The following is a 23013-nucleotide window of genomic DNA, read 5'->3' as shown; positions in this document are numbered from 1 at the left end:
GAATGCGTAAATCAAGAAGACAAGAAACAAGGCAAGTGTTGGCAAGGATGTGGAGAAAAGGAACTGTTTAGAAATACTATATGATCCAATAATTCCACTACTGTGTATTTATCCAGGGAAAACCAAGACACTAACTCCAAAAGATATATGCACCTCTATGTGTATTGTGGTATTATTTAAAATAGCCTAGACATGAAAGCAATCTAAGTGTCCATCAATAGACAAATGGATAAGGAAAATGTGGTGTATACACACACACACACACACACACACACACACACACACACACACACAGTGGGATATTGGATATTACACAGCCATAAAAAAGGATGAGATCATGCCATTTGAGACATCATAGATGAAACTGGAGGGGATTATGCTAAGTGAAATAATTCAGACTGAGAAAGCCAAATACCATATGATCCCATTCATAAATGGAATGTAAAAAAAATGAGTAAACAAAAAGCAGAATCAGAACTATAAATACAGAGAACAAACTGATGGTTGGCCAGAGGGGAAGAGGATGAGGCGTTGGGCAAAATGGGTGAAGGATAGAGGAAGATACAGGCCTCCAGCTATGGAATGAGTAAGTCATGGGAATATAAAGCAGAGAATAAGGAATACAGTCAAAGACATTTTAACAGTGATGTAACAGGACCAATGGTAGCTATATTTGTGATAAACATAGCATAATACATAAACCTCTTAAATCGCTAAGTTGTTCACCTGAAACTAATGCAACATTTTGTGTCAACTATACTTAAAAAAAAACAACCAGAAAGCAACCAATTTGATGGTATAGTATATTAAAATCTCCCACATTTTTATTTAATTTCAATTTTAATTTTTTAAATTAAAAAACACTTTTTTAATTTAAAAAAATATTTAAATTATTTATTTATTTTGAGAGAGACAGAGAGAACATGAGTGAGGGAGGGACAGAGAGAGAGAGAGAGAGAGAGAATCCCAAGCAGGCTCTGTGCCATCAGTCAGTGCAAAGCCTGACAAGGGGCTCAAACCCGGGAAACTGTGAGACCATGACTTGAGCTGAAATCAAGAGTCAGACACTCAACCAACTGAGCCACCAAGGCACCCCAATTCTCTTGCATTTTTAAATCCTTTCTGTACAGGCTAAAGAATGTAGATTTTCCAGGTATGTAATATAGAGGAAATTAGTTCAAATTGAACTAAAGTTCTTTGCAATGGAACTGACAGAATAGCAACTGAAGAACCTAAGCTGGGGTAAAATGATAAAGTGAAGGCAGAAAGGGTGATAAGAAGGTGAGTGAGATTTTAACTGATTAGACCTCTCAGTCAGGGAGAGAAAATGTTGTACTGGATTTACTTAAGACCTGGAAAGACAAATAAGCTTTCAGAAAAGCATGCTTGGAAATGAGATTTTGGATGCAATACATTTACAGTTAATGACTAAGGTATTCAGAGTCTGACTTCTGGAACATGTAGCTGAGGAGAAAAAGGGTGTTGGAGAAAATGTGGTCAAGGAAGTACGTGGTCAGACTATCTCATGGGCCACATAGGTAGAGAAAGAGTGATTCAGGAACTATAGTCTTCAAAGAATGAAGGAGAGTGCCTGGGAGATTCTCAGCAGTAAAATCTATTCAAGCGGTCAATCTGCTTTAGGATTTCAGTGGGATGCTGGTGTATTTTGAGTTTAAAAGATTTCATTTGATCCATGAGCCCTCACTTAATTCTGGAAGTCAATTTTTTCCTTGATGACCCTTAAAATGAAGCTAACTTAGACCATACTTTCTTATGGTAGGAAGTGCAGGGTAAGATACTTAGGGATAGAATGCAGACTGGACTTAATCTTTTCCCATACCTTTATGTTTTATGAGTTCTTTGGCTTTTTTATGTTTTCATTTTGATTTTATGGCCATTTTGACATACAGAAGGTGTTATATTTATTTCTGTTATTGATAGACCTTTCAAGCCAGCAGGTTTTCCCTTATTACTTAGACTTTCATTTCCAGAGAGTTATGTTTGTTCCTCAATCTGAGCTCATTACCCCTCCCATCTCTCATATACCCTTCACTACCATTCTCCATATACATAGTCAGCCAATTCCCTTAAAATCCCAACACTTCCTTTATCTTCCTCGCTTAAATTGTGACCCTGAATATCATCCACAATTACCACTTTCCTTCTAGATCTCTTACCCTCCACATGACTCAAGGTCAACAGATGGAGTAGGTATCTTCCTTAGTACAAATTCCTTAAACCCATTTTTCTCTTATCTATTCAAAACTTCAGACTGCTGTAAAGATAACACTGATTGACTTCATGTTCCTTCACCTCCATTCTTGGCAGCTACAGCTTTCACAGCATTATATATGTGGAAAACAAGTTAGAATTTGATTTGTCTTCTACTAAGGCTATATACAAGGTTATCCTTTTCTGAACCAGAACATCCATATTTTATTTAATTACAATAAAGACACATACCTCTATATTTGGAAAATCAATATAACAATATTTGAATTAATACAACAGGTTAATTAGAAGTAAGAATAGGACTTGAGGTAAGTCTGAAGACTTCTCTTTCTAATTAAAACCCTATAACTACTAGAATTGTCTTTGATCCTGTACAGCCTTCCAATTTTGTTCAACAATGAGGCTAAATTCCTAGCTTAAATGTGTGAGGTGGAGGTAAATACTCCCAAGGAAAGATACATTGGTATTTTAATAGAGTTGATTTATAGTGTTCACCTGACTTCATCAGGCAGGCACAGCAATAGCCACACTGGCTACCTGCCTTTGAAAACAGCTGGAAACAGCCACGGAAAGATAAGGACACCCACCCTACCATGCCATCCCTCTAGGGAAATGCAACAAGAGCTACTAGAAGGCCTGATGGAATCTCCACTCAGGTCAGACTACTTCTTGGAAAACTGAAGGTAGAGGACACTCTGATAGGGATACCCTGCTCATTTTGTTGCTGTTTTATATATATATATATATATATATATATATATATATATACACACACACACATATATATGTATGTGTGTGTGTATATATATATATGTATACATACATACATACATATATATATGTATACATACATACATACATACATATATATATGTATACATACATACATACATATATATGTATATATATATTATTGCTTTTGTGTTTAACGTACATTGAATTTTCTATTAATAGTTTTTCAGCAATTACTGTCAATTTTTAAAATTTTTGTTTTGCTTTACAAAATGGACTTAGTAGAAAGCTTTCATAGTTCCTTAAAATGTTTCATTAAACAGATTACTTTAAAAAGCAGTTTTAAAAAATATCTATTTCCAATAGAAAAATCAGTCAGAAATAAAGACATCATAGCCCTAATAATATAACATAGAAACACAATTCAATTTATGTAGAGTTTTAGGACCATAAATAACTACCGTATGTTGGGTGTTTGTTTCTGCGTTTCTTGGTTGCTAGCTAGGTAACACTGAATTTTACATTTATGATTTCTGCTCAGAAGTTTAAAATGTAGAATTTACCTAAAACTGTGTTTATGTAAATAGCTAAATACATTTTTAACTAGTAATGCAATTTGAATACATATCCCTGAAGGCATCAAACAATTAGCAAGTCTAATTCTAAATAGTTCAAATCTCTGCCTGCTATATATGCACTGTATAATTCATTTATTATGACAGCTTTGTCTGATGGTTTGTTTGAATGGGAACTGTGTCACAATGCCATGTCCTTGAGTAAAAGTCTTTGTGCTCTTTCTGTCACTACTACCTCCTAAACTTTTGATATTCTTTGGCAAGTATGTGAAATAAAACCGTTTCCAAAACAACTGACATATGTGACCAAAAATTTCACTTAGGAGTGTCAGTCATCATAACAAAATATCATTTCCTTAATAGTTATTAAACATTTATAGCAAAGAAGATATAAAATAATGGAAGCATTTCATGAGGCTTAGGGATGTTGATTTGGAATAGTGTGGTAACAGTCCTTTGGTATGGACAAAGATGTATAAACAAAAAGAGGTTAGCCACTTTGCTATCGGACATCTGGGCCTCATATTCATCATCTTGCTTTTGAATTATGTATACTTAATGCACATCTTCCTTGGTTGCTAAATAAATAAATTTAATTTGCCTATTTCTATATTTATTAATTTTATTATTTGAGATGTTAAATGGTATGTCTTTTTTAGCTATGTTATTGCTTACCAAAAATAAAATGCCTAACTCACAAAATAATTTATTTCCATTTAGCTTCCATTTACTTTTCTTAGGGTATGTAAAGCTGTAAGCTGTTTAATAGATTTTTGGCATAAATATCCTTATATCATATGGGTTCATAGTGTTTAAATGGCTCCATAATTCTGCTAAAAATAAAATTTTACTTGGTACCTAGAACTAATCCATAATATATTGGCTCAATAGAGTCAATTAAATGGAAATTCCTTACTAAGATGAATTTGTTAAAATATAATTGTAGTTGAGCCCATCACTAACATTCCACGTGTCATTCACAGTGACACCAGCACAATTTTAGTTGGAGCAAACAACATTCCTTTAGAAGAAATAATTTTTAGCGAGCATTTTTCTTCTGTCTAAAAGAATAATAACAGCATGATAGTATCAGAATTTTGACAACGCTGTCATTTTGAAGTTAGAAGTAGGTAATCTATCAGATTAATTTTTTAGCTAATTGGGAAAGAAGAGGGATATGGAATTAAGATTCACACTCTATTGGGAATTTAGAGACAAAGTGAAATGTTAGCAATAATTAAATCATAGAGTTTGAAAGGACTTGAGAGGTCATCTATCAGTCAAATAGCTTTCATCTGAGAAAGAACAAACTTAAATCATCCTTCCCTGAGTACTATCTGCACCCTTTTAGCTTAGCAACTCAAAGCAGTGTTTAACAGTCTTCCTAGTTGGTGAAATCATCCTGATATCTGAATGCCTCAAGCTTGTGGATGAACACTTTTGCTTTATATGAAGTTTATATGAAGAAAGATATATTTGAAACCTTTCAATGAGCAATTGAAAAACTGTCAAATCAAGGTTGCTCTGTTCTAACCCGAAGGAAGTCTATTTTTCTTTGACGGCTTTTTTATTCTTGGGTTTCCATTCAAGCATTTTCATTATTTTTATGATTCTACATTAATATTTACAAGTCTATCCTGCTTACTTTTGTGAAGCTCATATTAGACAAGACACTTTAAAAAATGTGTTTAAGTGGAGTAAGTATAGTAGAATTCCTCGTCATTCCTCCCACTGTATATTGTACATGTGTGTTTTAAACTTCTGCAACCCAGACTATATATTTTTTCCACTGCCATAATTAATCCCTAGCCTTGTTCTCTTCACCCTGTTAACTTACCATCCCCCCACCCCTGGGACTTTGTTTCAATACAGTTAACTTGTATATATGAAGTATTAAAATAATTTATCCAGAGAACTGAACTCACCCTAGGAGTGAAGGTGGCATCATTGACAGAATGCATATGACCATAAAGTGATTGTTCACAGTTACCCTAGGAAGACAAAGCAGAAATAAAATCAAATAAATTTCTCCAAATATGTGACAAAAATCAAAAGATAATTAATTTTATTTGGTTTAAAGTATTGTTTAGTCCAATAATGAAATTATACATTCTCATGATAGAAAATGTTAGCTTTTGCTATCAGCTACCATTCAAAATCAGACATGGCTGTGCTGGTAAGTGTGTTATACATGCTGGTCTATGGACTGAAATTCAAGTATCCTCACTTTTATGCTACTGAGCTGGTGGTGAATTCTCACTATGTGAGAATTAGCATAGTTTTCAAGCCATGGGGTCAAAGTTTACAGAGGTTTCTTGTTTTTACCTCATTTCCATCACAGCTAAGTATGTAGGGTTCTTTTGTTTGTTATGGAATACAAGATCACATTTTAATTCCTGAATTTTGAAAGTTATCATTAATATCATTACATGATAAAAATGTTATAACACATGTAAATTCTTTTTAACACAAAATAATCATTTGTTTTATGAACACTATACTTCACATCTATCCATTCAGGTCATCTTTTCCAAACAATAACTAAAATTATTAGCCACAAAAATTCCTAAACTTCAGTTTAAATTATCTCAAGAAAATTTGGCTCACAACACATTACATGGGGGATTTTAATATGGGGACTTTTAATTTTGACACCAATGTTCAAAAGACATTCTTAATTATCTTATGGAAATAACACAAATTTTGTAGAAGAACCAAAGAAAGTCATGTGTGGAATATTGTTTGTATAATCTTGTTATGGGCTAAAATTCAGATGTAATTGAACAATGTATTCATTCAACAAATATTTTTGAGCAGTTAATCTATGTCAGGCACAAAGAACCTTGAACATAAAACATAACATAAAACAAAGCACCTTGTCTTCATCCACCCTATATTATAAGGGGATAGGGTGGGAATAGATATTTTAAAAAGTATAAAGTGTGTTTGTGGAGATCATAAGTATTGGGAAAAAAAAAAAAGAAAAGTCAGATAGGGTAAGGGGTATCATGGGTTTTGGGATTGAGGGGCTAAGAGTAAACCAAATTATCAAGGGAATGATATGGTTTGACTACATTTAAAAAGTAAGGTTTGAACAAAAATTGAAGAAAGCCAAGCAGACATCAAGAGAAAAAGAATTCCAGGAAGAAGGAAAAGGTAAAGCAAATGTCTCAGAGATAGGAGTTTTTACATAGTGTATTTCTAGAACAAAGCAGCCAATGTGGCTGGAGAGAGGTCAATCAGGAGAACAGGCTTATTAAAAGGCTTCATCTCCTCTCATTCACTACCTGGTATTTACTTAGTCCTAAACCCATTTACTGCTGGTTGAAAGACTACAGAAAAGATTACAAAATGAGATATGGAAGAGTATTATCATCATGTCTCCTCATTGCTATAGGACATCCATGGAATAGTTTGGAACTAAGAAAAGTTAGACAGGCTTTATAACTAAGCTCTGTTTAGTCCTATTACTGTTGTGTTCACAAAGTTAAATTTCAAATATTTATTTACAGAATTAATGCTTGCTGTTAATACCTTTTCACAGAATGCAAAATTTCCCCACATGAATTTAAATTTCACAAAAATATGTTGAAACATCTTGGTACTCTTTCCAGATCCCCTTGCCCATGTTATTCTGGTTCAATTATCTTGATACTGTTACAACTTTAAACCAATTATGCTGAGAATTTCGAATTCTCTAAATACCCAAAGTAGAAATAAATTACTTACAAAGCCAAAATGGCAAAGTAAAGTAAAGTTATAATTAGCTTTAATATATTGTCTTAGGAACTTTTATAGTTAATTTTCTTTGAGAACTAATATCCTATATAGTTGTATAATATTATACTTGCATAGTGAGGGTATGCAAGTATAATATTATACAACTATAATTAGCAAATATTATACACTTTAATATACTTTAATATATACTTTAATATATACTATAATATTATGCTTTAAATTAGCAAAATGTTTTTTTTTTGCATTAGTAAAAGTTTTACATTTGATGCTCTTCTAAAGTGAGAATCTCTAAACTATTTGATTAATTGTTAAGGAAAATGGAGTTCTCTGATTCAAATCCTGAATGCCAAGTTTTAATTCAAAGTAGAATCTCTAAGGCACTCTTGAAAAGCCCTGGAAATATGGGGTTATAATGGAAATGCTGACAGACCACATTTGTGCTGCTATAACAAAACCTGACTTGAAGATAAATGTTTCATGAATTAGGAAAAGTTAAAAAAAGCTTTTCTATCCAGCTTTGTTCCCAAGATAAAAGTGAATCTACTCTTTTTGTGGAAGAGGGAATATGTAGGTTACTAATATTCTAGTCTGCAAACAGCCTTAATCAAAAGTAATACCCAAATCGGGATAGTAAAATTTGGAATATCTTCTTTGATGAATTCTTGTCAGAATTGTTTTCTTTCAAAGAAGTGGAAAAAAATGTAAGAGTGAAGAGTCTTATAAGAAAAAAGCCAAAACAAAACAAAACAAAAACAAAAAAAACACATGTGACCCAACATGTCATTGCACCAGTATTTAATTCTCTCGGAGAAGCTGTGTGCAGTGATGATTGCTATCACTGGCCCTGGGGATAGAAACGTCTGGGACTTAATTCTTGGATCTGCTACCTAATAGCAGTGTGACCTTAAACAAATTGCTTCACTTCATTGTGCTCCAATTGCCTCATTTAATTCTCCAAACAAACCTATAGGTTAAATACCGTTATTGTGCCAATGAGGTAATGATATTTAACCTATAGGTTTGTTTTGAGAATTATATTGGAAAAATGCATGTGAAATGTTGATGGAGTGCCTAACACAGAGTGACAGCCTGACAAATATTAGCCCTGAACTTGCAACATAGACCACCGAAATGCTGATGACTTTCAAATAATCTATGCCCTTAGCTCTCCTGCCTTCTTAAATTTCCCAACAAAGAGTAGTAGAGGCATTGGTGCTGCCTTTTCTATTTGTCTGTCAGATTCACTCCCCATGTGGCATTGTCCTACTCTGTGCCCTGCTCTCTACCAACAACATCGCTTTGGGCACTCAAGCTCTTGGGTGTCTGGTTGGATTCATCCAGAAGGAAGCATCAATAGGATATGAAAGAGCAGAAAGATAAAGAGGACAGATAAATGACCACTTTACCTCTCTTCCTGTTCAGCTGTGATTTTGTCACTGGTCCTGTTTTCTACCTAATTCCACACTACTCGTGTTATGTGGGTCCTTGGCCATGACTATATCTCCAATGTGTCCAGTAATGCTCTCCTTGCCCTGCCCCTTCAGACTTCCCATTGTTGCTAACTCTTGGTTGCTGTGTTTGGTCCCTTAATCCCATTCACATCTCTGTAAACATTCAACTTGAGTTTACTTCATGTATCATCTGTTTCCTGCTAGTGATGCAGCATGTCAGACATAGTATGCAAAAGCAGGCTTTTTTACTTACTATGTCTCAACTGCCTATCTTTACTCTGCCAAATCTTTCCCTCTAAGTAAATGGCATCACCAGTTGCTCAAACAAAAAACTTTAGGCATGGGGCGCCTGGGTGGCTCAGTCAGTTAAGCATCGAATTTCGGCTCAGGTCATGATCTCACGGTTAGTGGGTTTAAGCCCTGCATCGAGCTCAGTGCTGACAGCTCAGAGTCTGGAGCCTGCTTCAGATTCTGTGTCTCCCTCTCTGCCCCTCCCCTGCTCGTGCTCTGTGTGTGTCTCTCTCTAAAATAAATAAACATTAAAAATTAAAAAAAAAAATTAGGCAATAAAAAAACCCTGAGAATTAGAATACTTATCTTTCTACCCCCACTCCCCTCCTTTCCCTCATCCAGCATATCACCTTCTTCTTCAGCATAGATCCCTACTTTGCCTACCTCTGTCTCTCTTTACTATTACCACTCTGTGCAGGAAACCATCCATCATACGCAGCCCAAAGACAGCAGGAGCATCCTTATTGGTCTCCTTGCTTCTACTCTCACCCAACTTCCCATCTATTCCTCTCACAGCCAGTAGAGTGATCAATAAAACCTGGATCAGATCACACCATGCTCCTGCTAACAGCCATCTGAACATTACCATCGCTCAGAATAAATTCCAGACTCCTTCCACAGGTATTGGTAGCCAATGAATAGGCCACTCTGCTTTATTTCTTTCATATCATTCATCATTAACTAAAATTGCTTAAAAATCTGTCTCTTTGTTTGTTGTTAGCTTTCTCCCAATAGAATATAGCTCCACAAGAGAAACTTGTTTGAAACTTATTTGTCTTGTCCACCACTCTTATTATCCCCAGGGCCCAAGACAGCTGTGGTATAATTTGATAAAAAGTTGTTAAGTAAAAAAGTAAACAGTTACATGGAGATCACAACTGAAAATTGGAAAAAAAAAAATCTACCCTCACCAGATATCTTATTTTTGGATACATATCTTGGTCTTCTTCCTAATATTTGTTTTGATTTTGGTTAATCATGACATGTAATGTGCACAGTCTTATTCCTCTCAACTCCTTTGTCATAACTTGGTTCCAACCCTGTAGCATATTTACACTTTGACTCTGCCAAGACAGTTGATGACTCCAGATGAAGGAGGCAACTTTACATTTTTTCAGTGCTCATTATGTGACTAAAGCATCTTGTGCTAAATTATTTACTTTTGTTATTACATTTAATCCTCACAGCAACTCAAGGGCATGGATCTCAACTCATCTAGAGATGAGAAAACAGAACACTAATCCACCACTGCAGAGATACAGAGTGCCAAAGGCAAGACAGTCGTAGTTTCTCTTTATTGTAATCACAAAGTCATCTAACCAGTAATGTGAAAGAATTTGAAGAGAGAAGGTGGAGGCAACTTTTTAATGCCATTTTCAAAGCTAAATTTTTCCAATATTCTTTCTTTCTGGTGCACCTCCTGGTCCCCCTGTGCACCTCTTGGTCCCCCTGCGGTAGTGTGGGGCCACATAATAAGTTCTGGCCAAAGAGCTGTGAGTGTGAGAGGCCTAAGAAAATTAAAACTTAAAAGCTTAAGTTACGGGAAACTGAAACCTAACCAAGCTTAACCAGCTTGTTCCGCTTCTGTACAATTGCTTGTCGCGCCCATGTATTCCTTATCAATCATAGTTGCCTGGCACAACCATATATTCTTGATCAACCATTGTCACTTGGCACATCCGTGTATTTCTGATCAATCATAGTTGCCTGGCATATCCGTGTATTTCTGATCAACCATTGTTACTTGGCACATCCGTGTATGTCTGATCAATCATTATTGCTTGGCACATCCGTGTATTCCTGATTTCCCCATGACTTGTTTGTACCTGTCTATAAAAGGGGTGTAAAAACCTCTCTCAGGACCTCTCGGTGTCACCGCAACGAGGGCGCAGAGGTCCAGGTTCGAACCTGTAATAAATGACCCTTGCTGCTTAGCTTTGACTCTGGACTCTGGTGGTTCGTTTTTGGGGGTCTCTTAGACTCTGGGCGTTTCATTTGGTGCATTGGCCAGGAAGCCCCCCCCCCCCCAAACCCACCAGACCTCAAGTCAACGGGTCATTTCTGAGACCGATCGGTGAGTGAGCCGGCTCTGTCTGTGTCTGTGTCTGTGTCTGTGTCTGTGTCTGTGTCTGTGTCAGTGTCAGTTGTCCGTCCGTTTCTGGCTCTCCCGTGTGGGATCTGTATCAGTGACTGACCTAGCCCTATAGGGTTAGGACGCGCTATAGGGAAGTCAGTCGGGACCAGTAGGAGACGTCCTCTGGCTCCCGTCTGGGGCACTATTTTGGCCCATCAGAACTCTTTGTTCGGGTTACGGACACCCGTTCTGTATCTGGTCTCTTCTCCAAGGCACTTTCTGTTTGCCGCCGCGCTTGCGATTTAACTTGTCTCCTCTCCCCTGCAGGTATATCCAACTCGCTTCCGGAACATAAACTAACTTGGCCCATTTATTTTTTTCCTATACAGGCTATGGGACAAAACCAGAGTACACCTCTCTCCCTTCTTCTAGCTAATTTCAAGGATGTTCAGGCTAGAGGCCATAACCTAAGCCTGGACATCCGCCGGTCAAGACTCATCACTTTCTGCCGGTCTGAGTGGCCCACTTTCGGGGTGGGCTGGCCTACTGAGGGCACTTTTTGTTTGCCTATAGTTGCCAAGGTAAGGGCCAAAACCCTCCGGCCAGGAGAGGAAGGCCACCCAGACCAGATTCCCTACATGCTCGTCTGGCAAGATCTTATTGAGAACCCTCCACCCTGGATGTCCCCCTTCCTTTCCTCAGGGTCCTGTAAGATTCTCGTGGCCCGCTCCACTGGCCCAACCAAGCCGCGAACCCCCTCAGCACTCCTAAATCCCATATTGCCTGATAGCCAGGACCTACTATCCCTGGACCCTCCACCCTATCTACCCCCCCCCTTGCACCCCAGGCCCTGCCCGCAGCGGCCGCCCCACCAGTTGCCCCGCTGGTTGCCCCTCAAGGGGAACCGGGGGGGTGGGAAGCGGCAGCTGTGCCAGAACCAGGAAGGCTACAGGCAGCGGCCGCACCAAGCCCTATTGAAAATGTAACCAACCATGAAGGGCCAGCCGGCCGAACTCGCGGGCGCACGCAGCGTGAAACAAGCTCTCGCTTCCCCGACTCCACTGTAGCCTTACCCCTGCGGGAAATAGGACCCCCCCGATGAAACGGGCAATCCCCGACTCCAGCATTGGCCCTTTTCCACCAGTGACCTTTATAATTGGAAAATTCAAAACGCTCGGTTTTCTGATAACCCTAAAGATCTTATAGCCCTCCTAGAGAGCATAATGTTCACCCACCAGCCTACCTGGGATGACTGCCAACAGCTTTTGCGAATCCTGTTTACCACGGAGGAGAGAGAGAGAGAATTCAACTTGAAGTGCGGAAGCTGGTCCCCGGGGAAGACGGTCGACCCACTGTTAACCCTGACCTCATTAATGCAGCATTTCCCCTGACTCGGCCTGATTGGAACTACAACGTGGCAGAAGGTAGGGGACGACTGCTCATTTATCGCCAGACTCTAATGGCGGGTCTCCGGGCTGCAGCACGCAAGCCCACTAATCTGGCCAAGGTGTACTCGGTAGTACAAGGTAAGACAGAGAGCCCTGTCACCTTCTTAGAGAGATTAATGGAAGCCTTTAGGCAGTACACTCCCATGGACCCTGAGGCTCCTGAAAATCAGGCTGCTGTTGTAATGTCCTTTGTAAACCAGGCTGCCTCTGATATCAAAAAGAAACTCCAAAAATTAGAGGATTTAGAAGGAAAACAGATCCAGGATTTACTCCGCATTGCTCAGCGAGTATATAATAATCGGGACGCTCCAGAGGACAAGCAGCTCAAAGCTACCAGGGAAATGACTAAAGTTTTAGCCGCCATAGTTCAAAAGGATCAAGGGCCCACAGGAGAACAGAAAACTTGCCCCCCTAGGCGCCCCCTAGACAAAGACCAATGCGCCTACTGTAAAGAAAAAGGACATTGGATTCGTGACTGTCCCAAAAAGAAACAACTGCACTCGGGGTCAAAGCCATGGCAAACCAAAGCGGCCCCCATCCTATTTACCCAGAACTCAGAATAGGGGAGACGGGGTTCGGACCCCCTCCCCGAGCCCAGGGTAATCCTACAAGTGGAGGGGACCCCTGTGCAATTCCTCGTGGACACAGGAGCACAGCATTCAGTACTCACTAGCCCTCATGGAAAAATCTCTGATAAGTCCTCCTGGGTCCAAGGAGCTACAGGAACTAAAAAATATCCTTGGACCACCCAATGAACCGTGGATCTAGGGACAGGAAGGGTAACCCACTCCTTTTTGGTCATCCCAGATAGTCCCTGACCCTTGCTGGGAAGAGATCTCCTCACAAAAATGGGAGTTCAAATTCACTTTCAGCCCGGAGGGCCTAAAGTAACTGACTCCCAGGACCAACCCATCTCGGTCCTCACCATACGACTGGAAGATGAATATCGGCTTCACCAAACTCCACCCTTCCCGGAACAGGATATTAGCTACTGGCTCCACTGGTGTCCCGGAGCCTGGGCAGAAACCGGGGGAATAGGGCTGGCAAAACATCGTCCTGCTCTATTCATAGAAGTTAAGCCAGGGGCCGACCCTGTGAGGGTCAAGCAGTACCCCATGTCAGCAGAGGCCAGGCTGGGCATTACCCCACACATCCGTCGTCTTCTCGATGTCGGAATCCTTAGACCATGCCATTCGGCATGGAACACCCCTTTGTTGCCTGTGCGCAAGCCTAATAGTGGAGATTATCGGCCAGTACAAGACCTAAGAGAGGTCAACAAACGGGTTATGGACATACACCCTACCGCGCCCAACCCTTATACTCTTCTCAGTACCCTCAGCCCAGACAAACGATGGTATACTGTTCTTGATTTAAAAGATGCCTTTTTCAGCCTGCCCTTGGCCCCCAAGAGCCAAGATATCTTTGCATTCGGATGGGCGGACCCAGAAAGAGGCATAAATGGACAACTCACCTGGACACGACTTCCACAAGGATTTAAAAACTCCCCCACCCTATTTGATGAAGCCCTCCACGAAGATTTAAGTGAGTACCGGAAATTAAACCCAAATGTGTCTCTCCTACAATATGTAGATGACCTCCTTGTTGCAGCCGAGACCCGAGAAGCCTGCCTCGTGGGGACAAAAAACCTCCTACAGACGCTGGAGAACCTAGGGTACCGCGCGTCCGCTAAGAAGGCCCAAATCTGCAAGCCTGAGGTAATATATCTGGGGTACTTACTAAAAGGAGGACAAAGATGGCTCACTGATGCTCGGAAAGAGACTGTCCTCCGCATCCCGCGACCCAACACGCCTCGACAGGTGAGAGAATTCCTGGGGTCTGCGGGATTCTGCCGATTATGGATCCCAGGTTTTGCTGAAATGGCCAAACCCCTTTACGCAGTTTCTAAAAACCAACCATCCTTTGAATGGTCTGCGGAAGCTGAGCAGGCATTCCAACAGATAAAGAGAGCTCTCCTATCGGCCCCAGCTCTAGGACTGCCCGATATCTCTAAACCTTTCCACTTATATGTAGATGAGCACCAAGGCATAGCCAAGGCAGTGCTAACCCAGCATTTAGGTCCATGGCCCAGACCAGTGGCCTATCTCTCAAAAAAACTAGATCCTGTAGCTGCAGGATGGTCCCCTTGTCTCCGGATAATAGCGGCTACAGCCCTAATGGTTAAAGATGCCGATAAGCTGTCCCTGGGTCAAGAGTTACATGTCACCACACCCCACGCCATTGAAGGAGTACTCAAGCAGCCCCCCGATAGGTGGATGAGTAATGCTCGGATGGTCCACTATCAGGGACTCCTGTTAAATCCTTTGCGGATCACATATACCCCTCCCCGAACTTTAAACCCAGCCTCGCTGCTACCCGACCCTGACCTGGACTCCCCGCTCCATGACTGTGCCGACATCCTAGCACAGATCCATGGAACAAGGGAAGACCTACAGGACCGGCCATTACCTGATGCTGAGGTCACCTGGTTTACTGACGGAAGTAGCTTCGTCCATCAAGGACAGAGGTATGCAGGGGCAGCAGTGACATCTGAGACTGAAGTGATATGGGCAAAGGCTCTGCCCCCATGGACTTCTGCCCAAAGGGCAGAACTAATTGCATTAACCCAAGCATTAAAAATGGGGCAGGACCGCAAAGTGACTATATATACGGACAGCCGGTATGCCTTTGCTACGGCCCACATACATGGGGCAATATACCGTGAGAGGGGACTACTCACTGCTGAAGGCAAAGACATCAAAAATAAAGATGAAATTCTGGCCCTATTGGCCGCTATTTGGGCTCCTAAAAAATTGGCCATAGTACATTGCCCGGGTCACCAAAAAATAACTGATCCAGTCTCTCGAGGGAATAACCTCGCTGACCAGACTGCACGCCAGGTAGCACAAAACCTCATTCAAGTACTCCCTGCACAGCTACCAGACCCAGGGCCCCGAGATTTACCCCCACAGCCTGAATACTCAGAAGATGATATTTGGATGCGCAAGCTCCCCATGACACAAGTTACAGATGGATGGTGGAGGGACTCTAGAGACCGCCTTATCCTTCCCGAAAAATTGGGCCACGCAATCCTGACAAAAATACACCACTCTACCCATTTGGGGCCCTGAAGACTTCAGGATCTCTTCAGACAATCTCAACTGGTATTAAAAAATATCTCTGACCAGACAGAAAGGGTTGTGACAGCCTGTTCTACATGTCAACTCCAAAACGCGCACCCACATACCACAGCCCAAGGCCACCGAAAAAGAGGAACCATACCAGGAGCCCACTGGGAAGTGGACTTCACCGAGGTAAAGCCCGGCAAATAAGGTTATAAATACTTACTAGTGTTCATAGACACTTTTTCAGGATGGACTGAAGCCTTCCCAACCAAGAAGGAAACGGCGCAAATAGTAGCCAAAAAGATCCTAGAGGAAATCCTGCCCAGGTATGGTTTTCCAGTCATGATAGGGTCAGACAATGGACCTGCATTTGTTTCTAAGGTAAGTCAGGGATTGGCTTCCGTACTTGGGGCAGATTGGAAATTACATTGTGCCTACCGGCCCCAAAGCTCAGGACAAGTAGAAAGAATGAATAGAACACTAAAAGAGACCCTTACTAAATTGACTATGGAGACTGGCGCTAATTGGGTAGAGTTACTCCCCTACGCTCTGTACAGGGTTCGTAACTCCCCATACAAGTTGGGCCTTACACCCTATGAAATCATGTTTGGCAGACCCACACCTATTATACCTAATCTTAAGTCAAACCTTATTCAATTAGACCGAGATAACAGCCTCTTGTCTTCTCTCAGGGCTCTACAGCGGGTTCATGAGGCCGTGTGGCCTAAACTAAAAGAACTGTATGAGACAGAGCTCCCACCCACTCCTCATCAGTATCATCCAGGAGACTGGGTCCTCGTCAAGCGACACAGGCAGGAGAACCTCGAACCCAGGTGGAAAGGACCTTACCACATCATCCTGACGACTCCCACCGCCATCAAGGTAGATAACCTCCCCACCTGGATTCACCACACCCACGTGAAATCTGTCATCTGTCGACCCGCTGTCTGACTTCGTGGGACACACTGATAAGAATATTACTTGGACTGTAAACCGGAGTAAGAAAAACCCCCTCAAACTAACCTTGCGCCGTGCCTCCCCTAAACATGTTCAAGATAGTAACCCTTGTCCTACTAGCCCTCAACCTTAAACTCCTAGAGGGAGGACTAAATGCCCCCGTTGACAAACGGAAATTGTATGAAGCTCTGTATGGGAGGCCCTGTGATTGCAGAGGTGGCGTAGTTAGAACCCTTACCCTGCCACATGGTAAAAGACTAATAGCCGGCTCTATAGGAAAGGGTGGTCACTATCAGCAAATATACACTCAAACCCAAGACTGTGGGACCACAATTGCTTACTTAACCCAGACCTATGATATCACAGGACCCCAAAAACAGCAGTGGTTATGTGTTGACAAACCTAAACCCCTGCCCCCCACAGCAGAATGCCCTTGCTCTACTTTCCAGGAATCGATGCATAGTTCTTGTTATGACTCCTATCAGCAATGTATGGGGCCAGGCAATTCCACAACCTACTTTACAGCTATCCTACAGAGTGTCAGGGCAGCAAAAGCTAATGATAATAATATGCAACTTCAAGCTGGCTGCCGTGGCTCATTTGGAAAAGCCGTCTGCTGGAACCCACGAGCCCCCATACATGTGTCTGATGGCGGAGGACCCCAGGACACTGTCAGACAGATAGAAACGCAAGCGAAACTTAAAGAAATTGCAAAACACATGTATCCACAGCTTAATTACCACCCCCTAATTCTCCCTAGGCACGACCCTTATGAATTAGACCCTCAGACAATGTCTGTCCTAGAAGCCACTTTCTTACTCTTAAACATCTCTAACCCGAGTCTAGCCCAAGATTGTTGGCTTCGCCTATCCCGGCGGACTCTCCGACCCATCGCCATCCCCACTGAAATTAATATCAGCATAACCAATGACTGCTTACCTTCCTCCCTACATGACCCCTTCCCCGTTCAATTCATTAGCCCATTCAATGCCTCGTGCTTTATAAATAACCTTACCTCCCAGAATGACAACATAGATGTAGGAATCGTATCCCTTGCCCAATGCCACCAGTACGTCATTATCAACTCCTCGTTATGCAGTACCAACACCACCGTTTTTGTCTGTGGAAATAACCAAGCCTACACTTATCTACCTCATAATTGGACTGGAGTATGTATCCTGGCCACCTTACTGCCAGATATTGACTTGGTTGCAGGAAAAACCCCCATGCCCATTCCTAGTCTAGATTTTGTAGCTGGCAGATCCAAACGAGCTGTGGCTGTTATCCCCCTCCTGGCAGGCCTAGGAATTACAGGCGCATTGACAGCCGGGACAGCAGGATTAGGAGTCTCTATACACTCCTATCTGCGACTTTCTCGGCAGCTAATTAACGATGTCGAAGCCTTGTCAGGGACAATCCAGGATCTGCAAGATCAGCTGGATTCCCTAGCAGAAGTGGTGTTACAAAATAGAAGAGGGTTAGATCTGCTAACCGCAGAACAAGGCGGCATCTGCTTAGCCCTACAAGAAAAATGTTGCTTTTATGCCAATAAATCAGGAATAGTTCGGACCAAAATTAAACAGCTCCAAGAGGACCTCGCACGCCGACGAAAAGAACTAGCCGAGAACCCACTGTGGTCAGCACTCCATGGGTTTCTCCCTTACCTTCTTCCCCTTTTGGGCCCCCTACTAGGCCTCCTCCTCCTTTTTACCATCGGCCCTATTATATTCAACAGAATAATGAACTTTATCAGAGATAGATTAAACACCATTCAGGTTATGGTCCTTAGGCCACAGTATCAGCTCCTTGACATGGAAAGCGAGCTTGATTAAGTAGCACTGTAGGACCCAAGATTGGGTCCTCAGGTACTTGAGAAAGGGGGGAATGAGAGGCCTAAGAAAATTAAAACTTAAAAGCTTAAGTTACGGGAAACTGAAACCTAACCAAGCTTAACCAGCTTGTTCCGCTTCTGTACAATTGCTTGTCGCGCCCATGTATTCCTTATCAATCATAGTTGCCTGGCACAACCGTATATTCTTGATCAACCATTGTCACTTGGCACATCCGTGTATTTCTGATCAATCATAGTTGCCTGGCATATCCGTGTATTTCTGATCAACCATTGTTACTTGGCACATCCATGTATGTCTGATCAATCATTATTGCTTGGCACATCCGTGTATTCCTGATTTCCCCATGACTTGTTTGTACCTGTCTATAAAAGGGGTGTAAAAACCTCTCTCAGGACCTCTCGGCGTCACCGCAACGAGGGCGCAGAGGTCCAGGTTCGAACCTGTAATAAATGACCCTTGCTGCTTAGCTTTGACTCTGGACTCTGGTGGTTCGTTTTTGGGGGTCTCTTAGACTCTGGGTGTTTCAAGTGAAAATGACATGTAACACCCCTCTCCTGGTCTTTCCAACCTGACTTGTATAGCACTTAACTAGAAGTACAATATCAAGGGATATCTTTTCCCTCTGGCAGAAACCAGAGCATTCAAGGTGCCTGCTAGATCATTCTGGATCCTAGGTGAGTCAGTGAGCAGAACCCTCCTTCTGTCATATGGAGGACATACACCCAGAGCAAGATATAAATGTTACAGTGGTTTGGAGGTTGTGTGTCACTGTAATACAACTTAGTCTCACCTGACTGACATAAACCCTATGCAGGAAGATTAGTCTTATGAAAAGCTTTTCTACTATTAATACCACCATGTGAAAAGTTGAAAACATATTAAAATAATACTTATTAGAAGCCTAATACTCAAGACAAAAAAAAAAAGCTTAAAAACTTAAAAATCATAAAATAATCATAGAATAAAATCACAAATAGTCATAAACTAAGCACCCAAAAATACCATCATTAAAATCATTGAAGAGTGAATATTCACTAACTTATTTTCTCTTCATAAGGACTTATTTATTTGACCAATGGGTTCAATATTCTTTTGGAAAAAAAAAAAAAAACAGACTTGAACATATAAAGTAAGCCTCCCAACTCAGACTTTTTGACTTTGTTTTTAAACAGGCTATCTTTTAAAATATCTTTTTGGTGTGTTAAAGTGTCTTTAGTGGCATACAACATATAATTTACACATAGTAAAATGCACAAATCTTAGGGTCTTAGCTCAATGAATTTTTATCAAAACATAGAATTTTTATCTATGTATGTATCTGTGTAACTGCCATTTAGATTAAGATCCAGATCATTTCTATCACTTCAGAGAGTTCCCACATGACCTTCTTAGTAAAAACATCCCCACATTTTTAAATTAAATTTATTTTATTGGAGAAAAGAAATCTAGGAACATAGTTGAAAAATTAAATAGTATAGGACATTATCCAGCGAAAAGTTAGTTTCCTATCTCAGGCCATCCCTAGACGCAACAACTGTAATAGTGTCTTTTGCATATTTCCTGGGACATTTTGTGCACATACATTCACTCGTCTTTACTGTGTCATGTTATCTACGTTAGTTCTTGCATAAATGAAATCACACTATTGAGCATTTTGTTAAGAGAGGTTGTATACTGTAGTGTTAAACAATGTGATACTGGATTAACATTGCAGGTTTTATTATTCAGTTCATTGGAAAGTTATTGGTCATATCTCTCATTTATATAAAAACACCACACTAAGTACTTTATATACAGTAACTCTTTTAATCTACAGTACAAAACTCATAATACTTTAAATTCCCATTTACAGGTGGTGAAATTTTTGTAAAGATTAGCATAGTACCTACACAAATAATCTATACAGTTGTAGATTAATTTGTATTCTTTTCTATTTCTTGTTTTACTTATTTTTTGTTGGCCACTGAGATTAAAAAAAAATCATCACTCTTCTAGGAAAAGGCCCATTGTCATGGTAACAAACACCAGAACTAGTTTTAAACTTGTCTAATCAATTATTAACAGTTCCATAGCCCTGCTCACAAGTAAACAACCAGAACTGGTTTTAAAACTATCTAATTAATCAATGACAACTAACTTCTGTGAACACTTCTTGAAAAGCTAAATAGCATCAGACTCATGATTTGAAATTCAGCCAACTGGCCAAAGTTTCACTACAGTGCACATGTTCCCAAAGCTCATATTAACCTTCTTCTACCTTGATAAGAGACAAAAAGTAAGTCTCAATAACCAACACAAACTATTCTTCTAAGACCAACGTAACCCAGTCCTGCCTGTGTAACCAATACTATTCAAAGTAAATTGTCCACAAAAAATAGATATAAAATCAGCAATTGGATTGGCTTAATTAGGATAACTCTTCTTCATTGAAGTATATGATAAATTCAATTTTTTTGGTTTCAGGTATTGACTGGTGGTCTCCTTCTTTGACACCACAGAGAGGAGTAAGGACGTTTTGGTTTGCTAGGGCTGCCATAGCAAAGTACCACAGACTGGTAGCTTAAACAACAAAAATGTATTCTCTCACTGTTCTGGAGGCTAGATACAAGATGAAGGTGTTGGTAAAGTTAGTTTCTTTCTGAGGCCTTATCTTGGCTTGTAGAAGGCCATCTTCTTCTTATATCTTCACCTGGTCTTACCTCTGTGTGTATTTGTGCTCTAATCTCCTCTTCTTACAAGACCAACAGTCAGATTGGATTAGGGCCCATCCCAACAACCTCATTTAACCTTAGTTACCTTTTTAAAGACCCTATCTCCTTCCCATGGGGTGTGTGGGTGGCTCAGTCAGTTGAGCATCTGACTTCGGCTCAAATTCATGAGTTTGAGCCCCGAGTTTGGTTCGTGCTGATAGCTCAGAGCCTGCCTCAAATTTTGTGTGTCTCTCTCTCCTTCTGCCTCTACCCTCACACTCTGTCTCAAATATATACATTAAAAAAAATTTAAAAACCCTATTTCCCAATACATTTTGAAGTACTAGGGTTAAGATTTCAACATATGAATTTGAAAGGACATAATTCAGTCATACCACAGGGGCAAGATATCTTTATTCTAATATTCATAAAATATCTTAGGAGTGCAATAGCTATTAGGGCATTAGCTGGTTGTAAAAATCAAACTGTAAGATTATTTTATAATGTTTATTGTACTGAATATAGAATTTATATACATTATATTAATGCACTTTGAGCTAATATGTAATCTCAGAATGAAAAGTTTAATTTTTTTTGATGTTTATTTACCTTTGAAGGAGAGACAGAGCATGAGGGGAGGAGTGGCAGAGAGAGAGGAAGACACAGAATCCGAAGCAGGCTCCAGGCTCTGAGCTGTCAGCACAGAGCCGGAGGTGGGGCTTGAACCAGTAAACCACGAGATCATGACCTGAGCTGGTTGGAGGCTTAACCAACTGAGCCACCCAGGAGCCCCTGAATTTTTATGTCATGCTTGAGCATATATCTAAACAGATGAATATTATCCATGTATATAACCTTAATGGTTAAGAGCACAAGGTCTGGAGTGACACTGCTTGAATTTGAATTTGGGCTTTGTCACTTATTACGTCCTTGGAATACTGTGAGCCTTAGTTTTTCATCTGTAAAATAGAAATAATAAGAGTATCTTCTTGATGCTGCCATTGTGAGGATTTAAGGTAATTCATATAAAATGCTTAGATTGCTGCCTGAGACATAGCAAGTACTCAGTAAATGTTAATTATTACATGGTAACAATATGCAGATTACAAGTTCTGTGATAGCAGGAATGATGTTCCTTATCTTCATCACTTCATAATGATAACTGCAGAGATGAGCTGGCTCATAAGAGGTATTCAATAAACATTTTTGAATTAGTACACACACACACACACACACACACACACACAGGCCATTCCAAGGAAAGTTACTAAGCAAGTAATAATAACTTTGCCCCTCACCGATTTTTCTTTCCTTCACCACGTGACCTCCACCTTTTCAAGGCAATTCAGATGAAAGGGCAAGGATTACCCTCTCAGTACTTTTGATTTTTACAAAAGAATCTTCACGGAGAAGAACTCTAGGAAGTAGAGCCCTAATCATTGAATGTCACACCCATTGGACAGTTGCACAGAAAACAGGTACCATTTTTTCCTGTTGGCATTACTGTCTGTGCCACCCCATCAGCCCTGCCAGCCCCTCACATCACAATACAGAGGCACTGTCTCCCCATAGAATTATTCCGGTGTATATTTATTTCTAGAAAATAATTACTTAGAGTAAAATAGCTAAAACTGTTTCAGAAAAAAATTATCTAAATAAAACACTGAGGTTAAAGAGAATTATATTGTGCAATTGCATTCTGTGCATTTTCATTTCAAATTTTAGGACCAAGGAAAATCGCTATTAAAGAAGGCAAAGCAAACTGTGTCCAAAGGTGAGCAGAATTAAAGTTTATACCAGCTGTGAGAAGAATATCCTCCTACTCATTACCAGTCAGATGTAGTTAT

The 23013-nt window shown here is 40.5% G+C and overlaps 1 protein-coding gene across 2 annotated transcripts in view; it reads right to left on the bottom strand.

Annotated features, from left to right (window-relative positions):
* The window catches only part of SPAG16 (sperm associated antigen 16), a 1018955-nt gene that overhangs the window by 291241 nt on the left and 704701 nt on the right, over window positions 1-23013 (bottom strand). For both annotated transcript variants that reach the window (XM_015539276.2, XM_042995277.1), the window contains one exon: window positions 5465-5530. In XM_015539276.2, coding sequence (XP_015394762.2) covers window positions 5465-5530 — 66 coding nt within the window. The remainder of the gene's footprint in view (window positions 1-5464; window positions 5531-23013) is intronic.

The sequence above is a fragment of the Panthera tigris genome, chromosome C1 (assembly GCF_018350195.1).
Source record: "Panthera tigris isolate Pti1 chromosome C1, P.tigris_Pti1_mat1.1, whole genome shotgun sequence".
Taxonomy (NCBI): Eukaryota; Metazoa; Chordata; class Mammalia; order Carnivora; family Felidae; genus Panthera; species Panthera tigris.
This window is presented reverse-complemented; position numbering and strand designations above follow the sequence as displayed.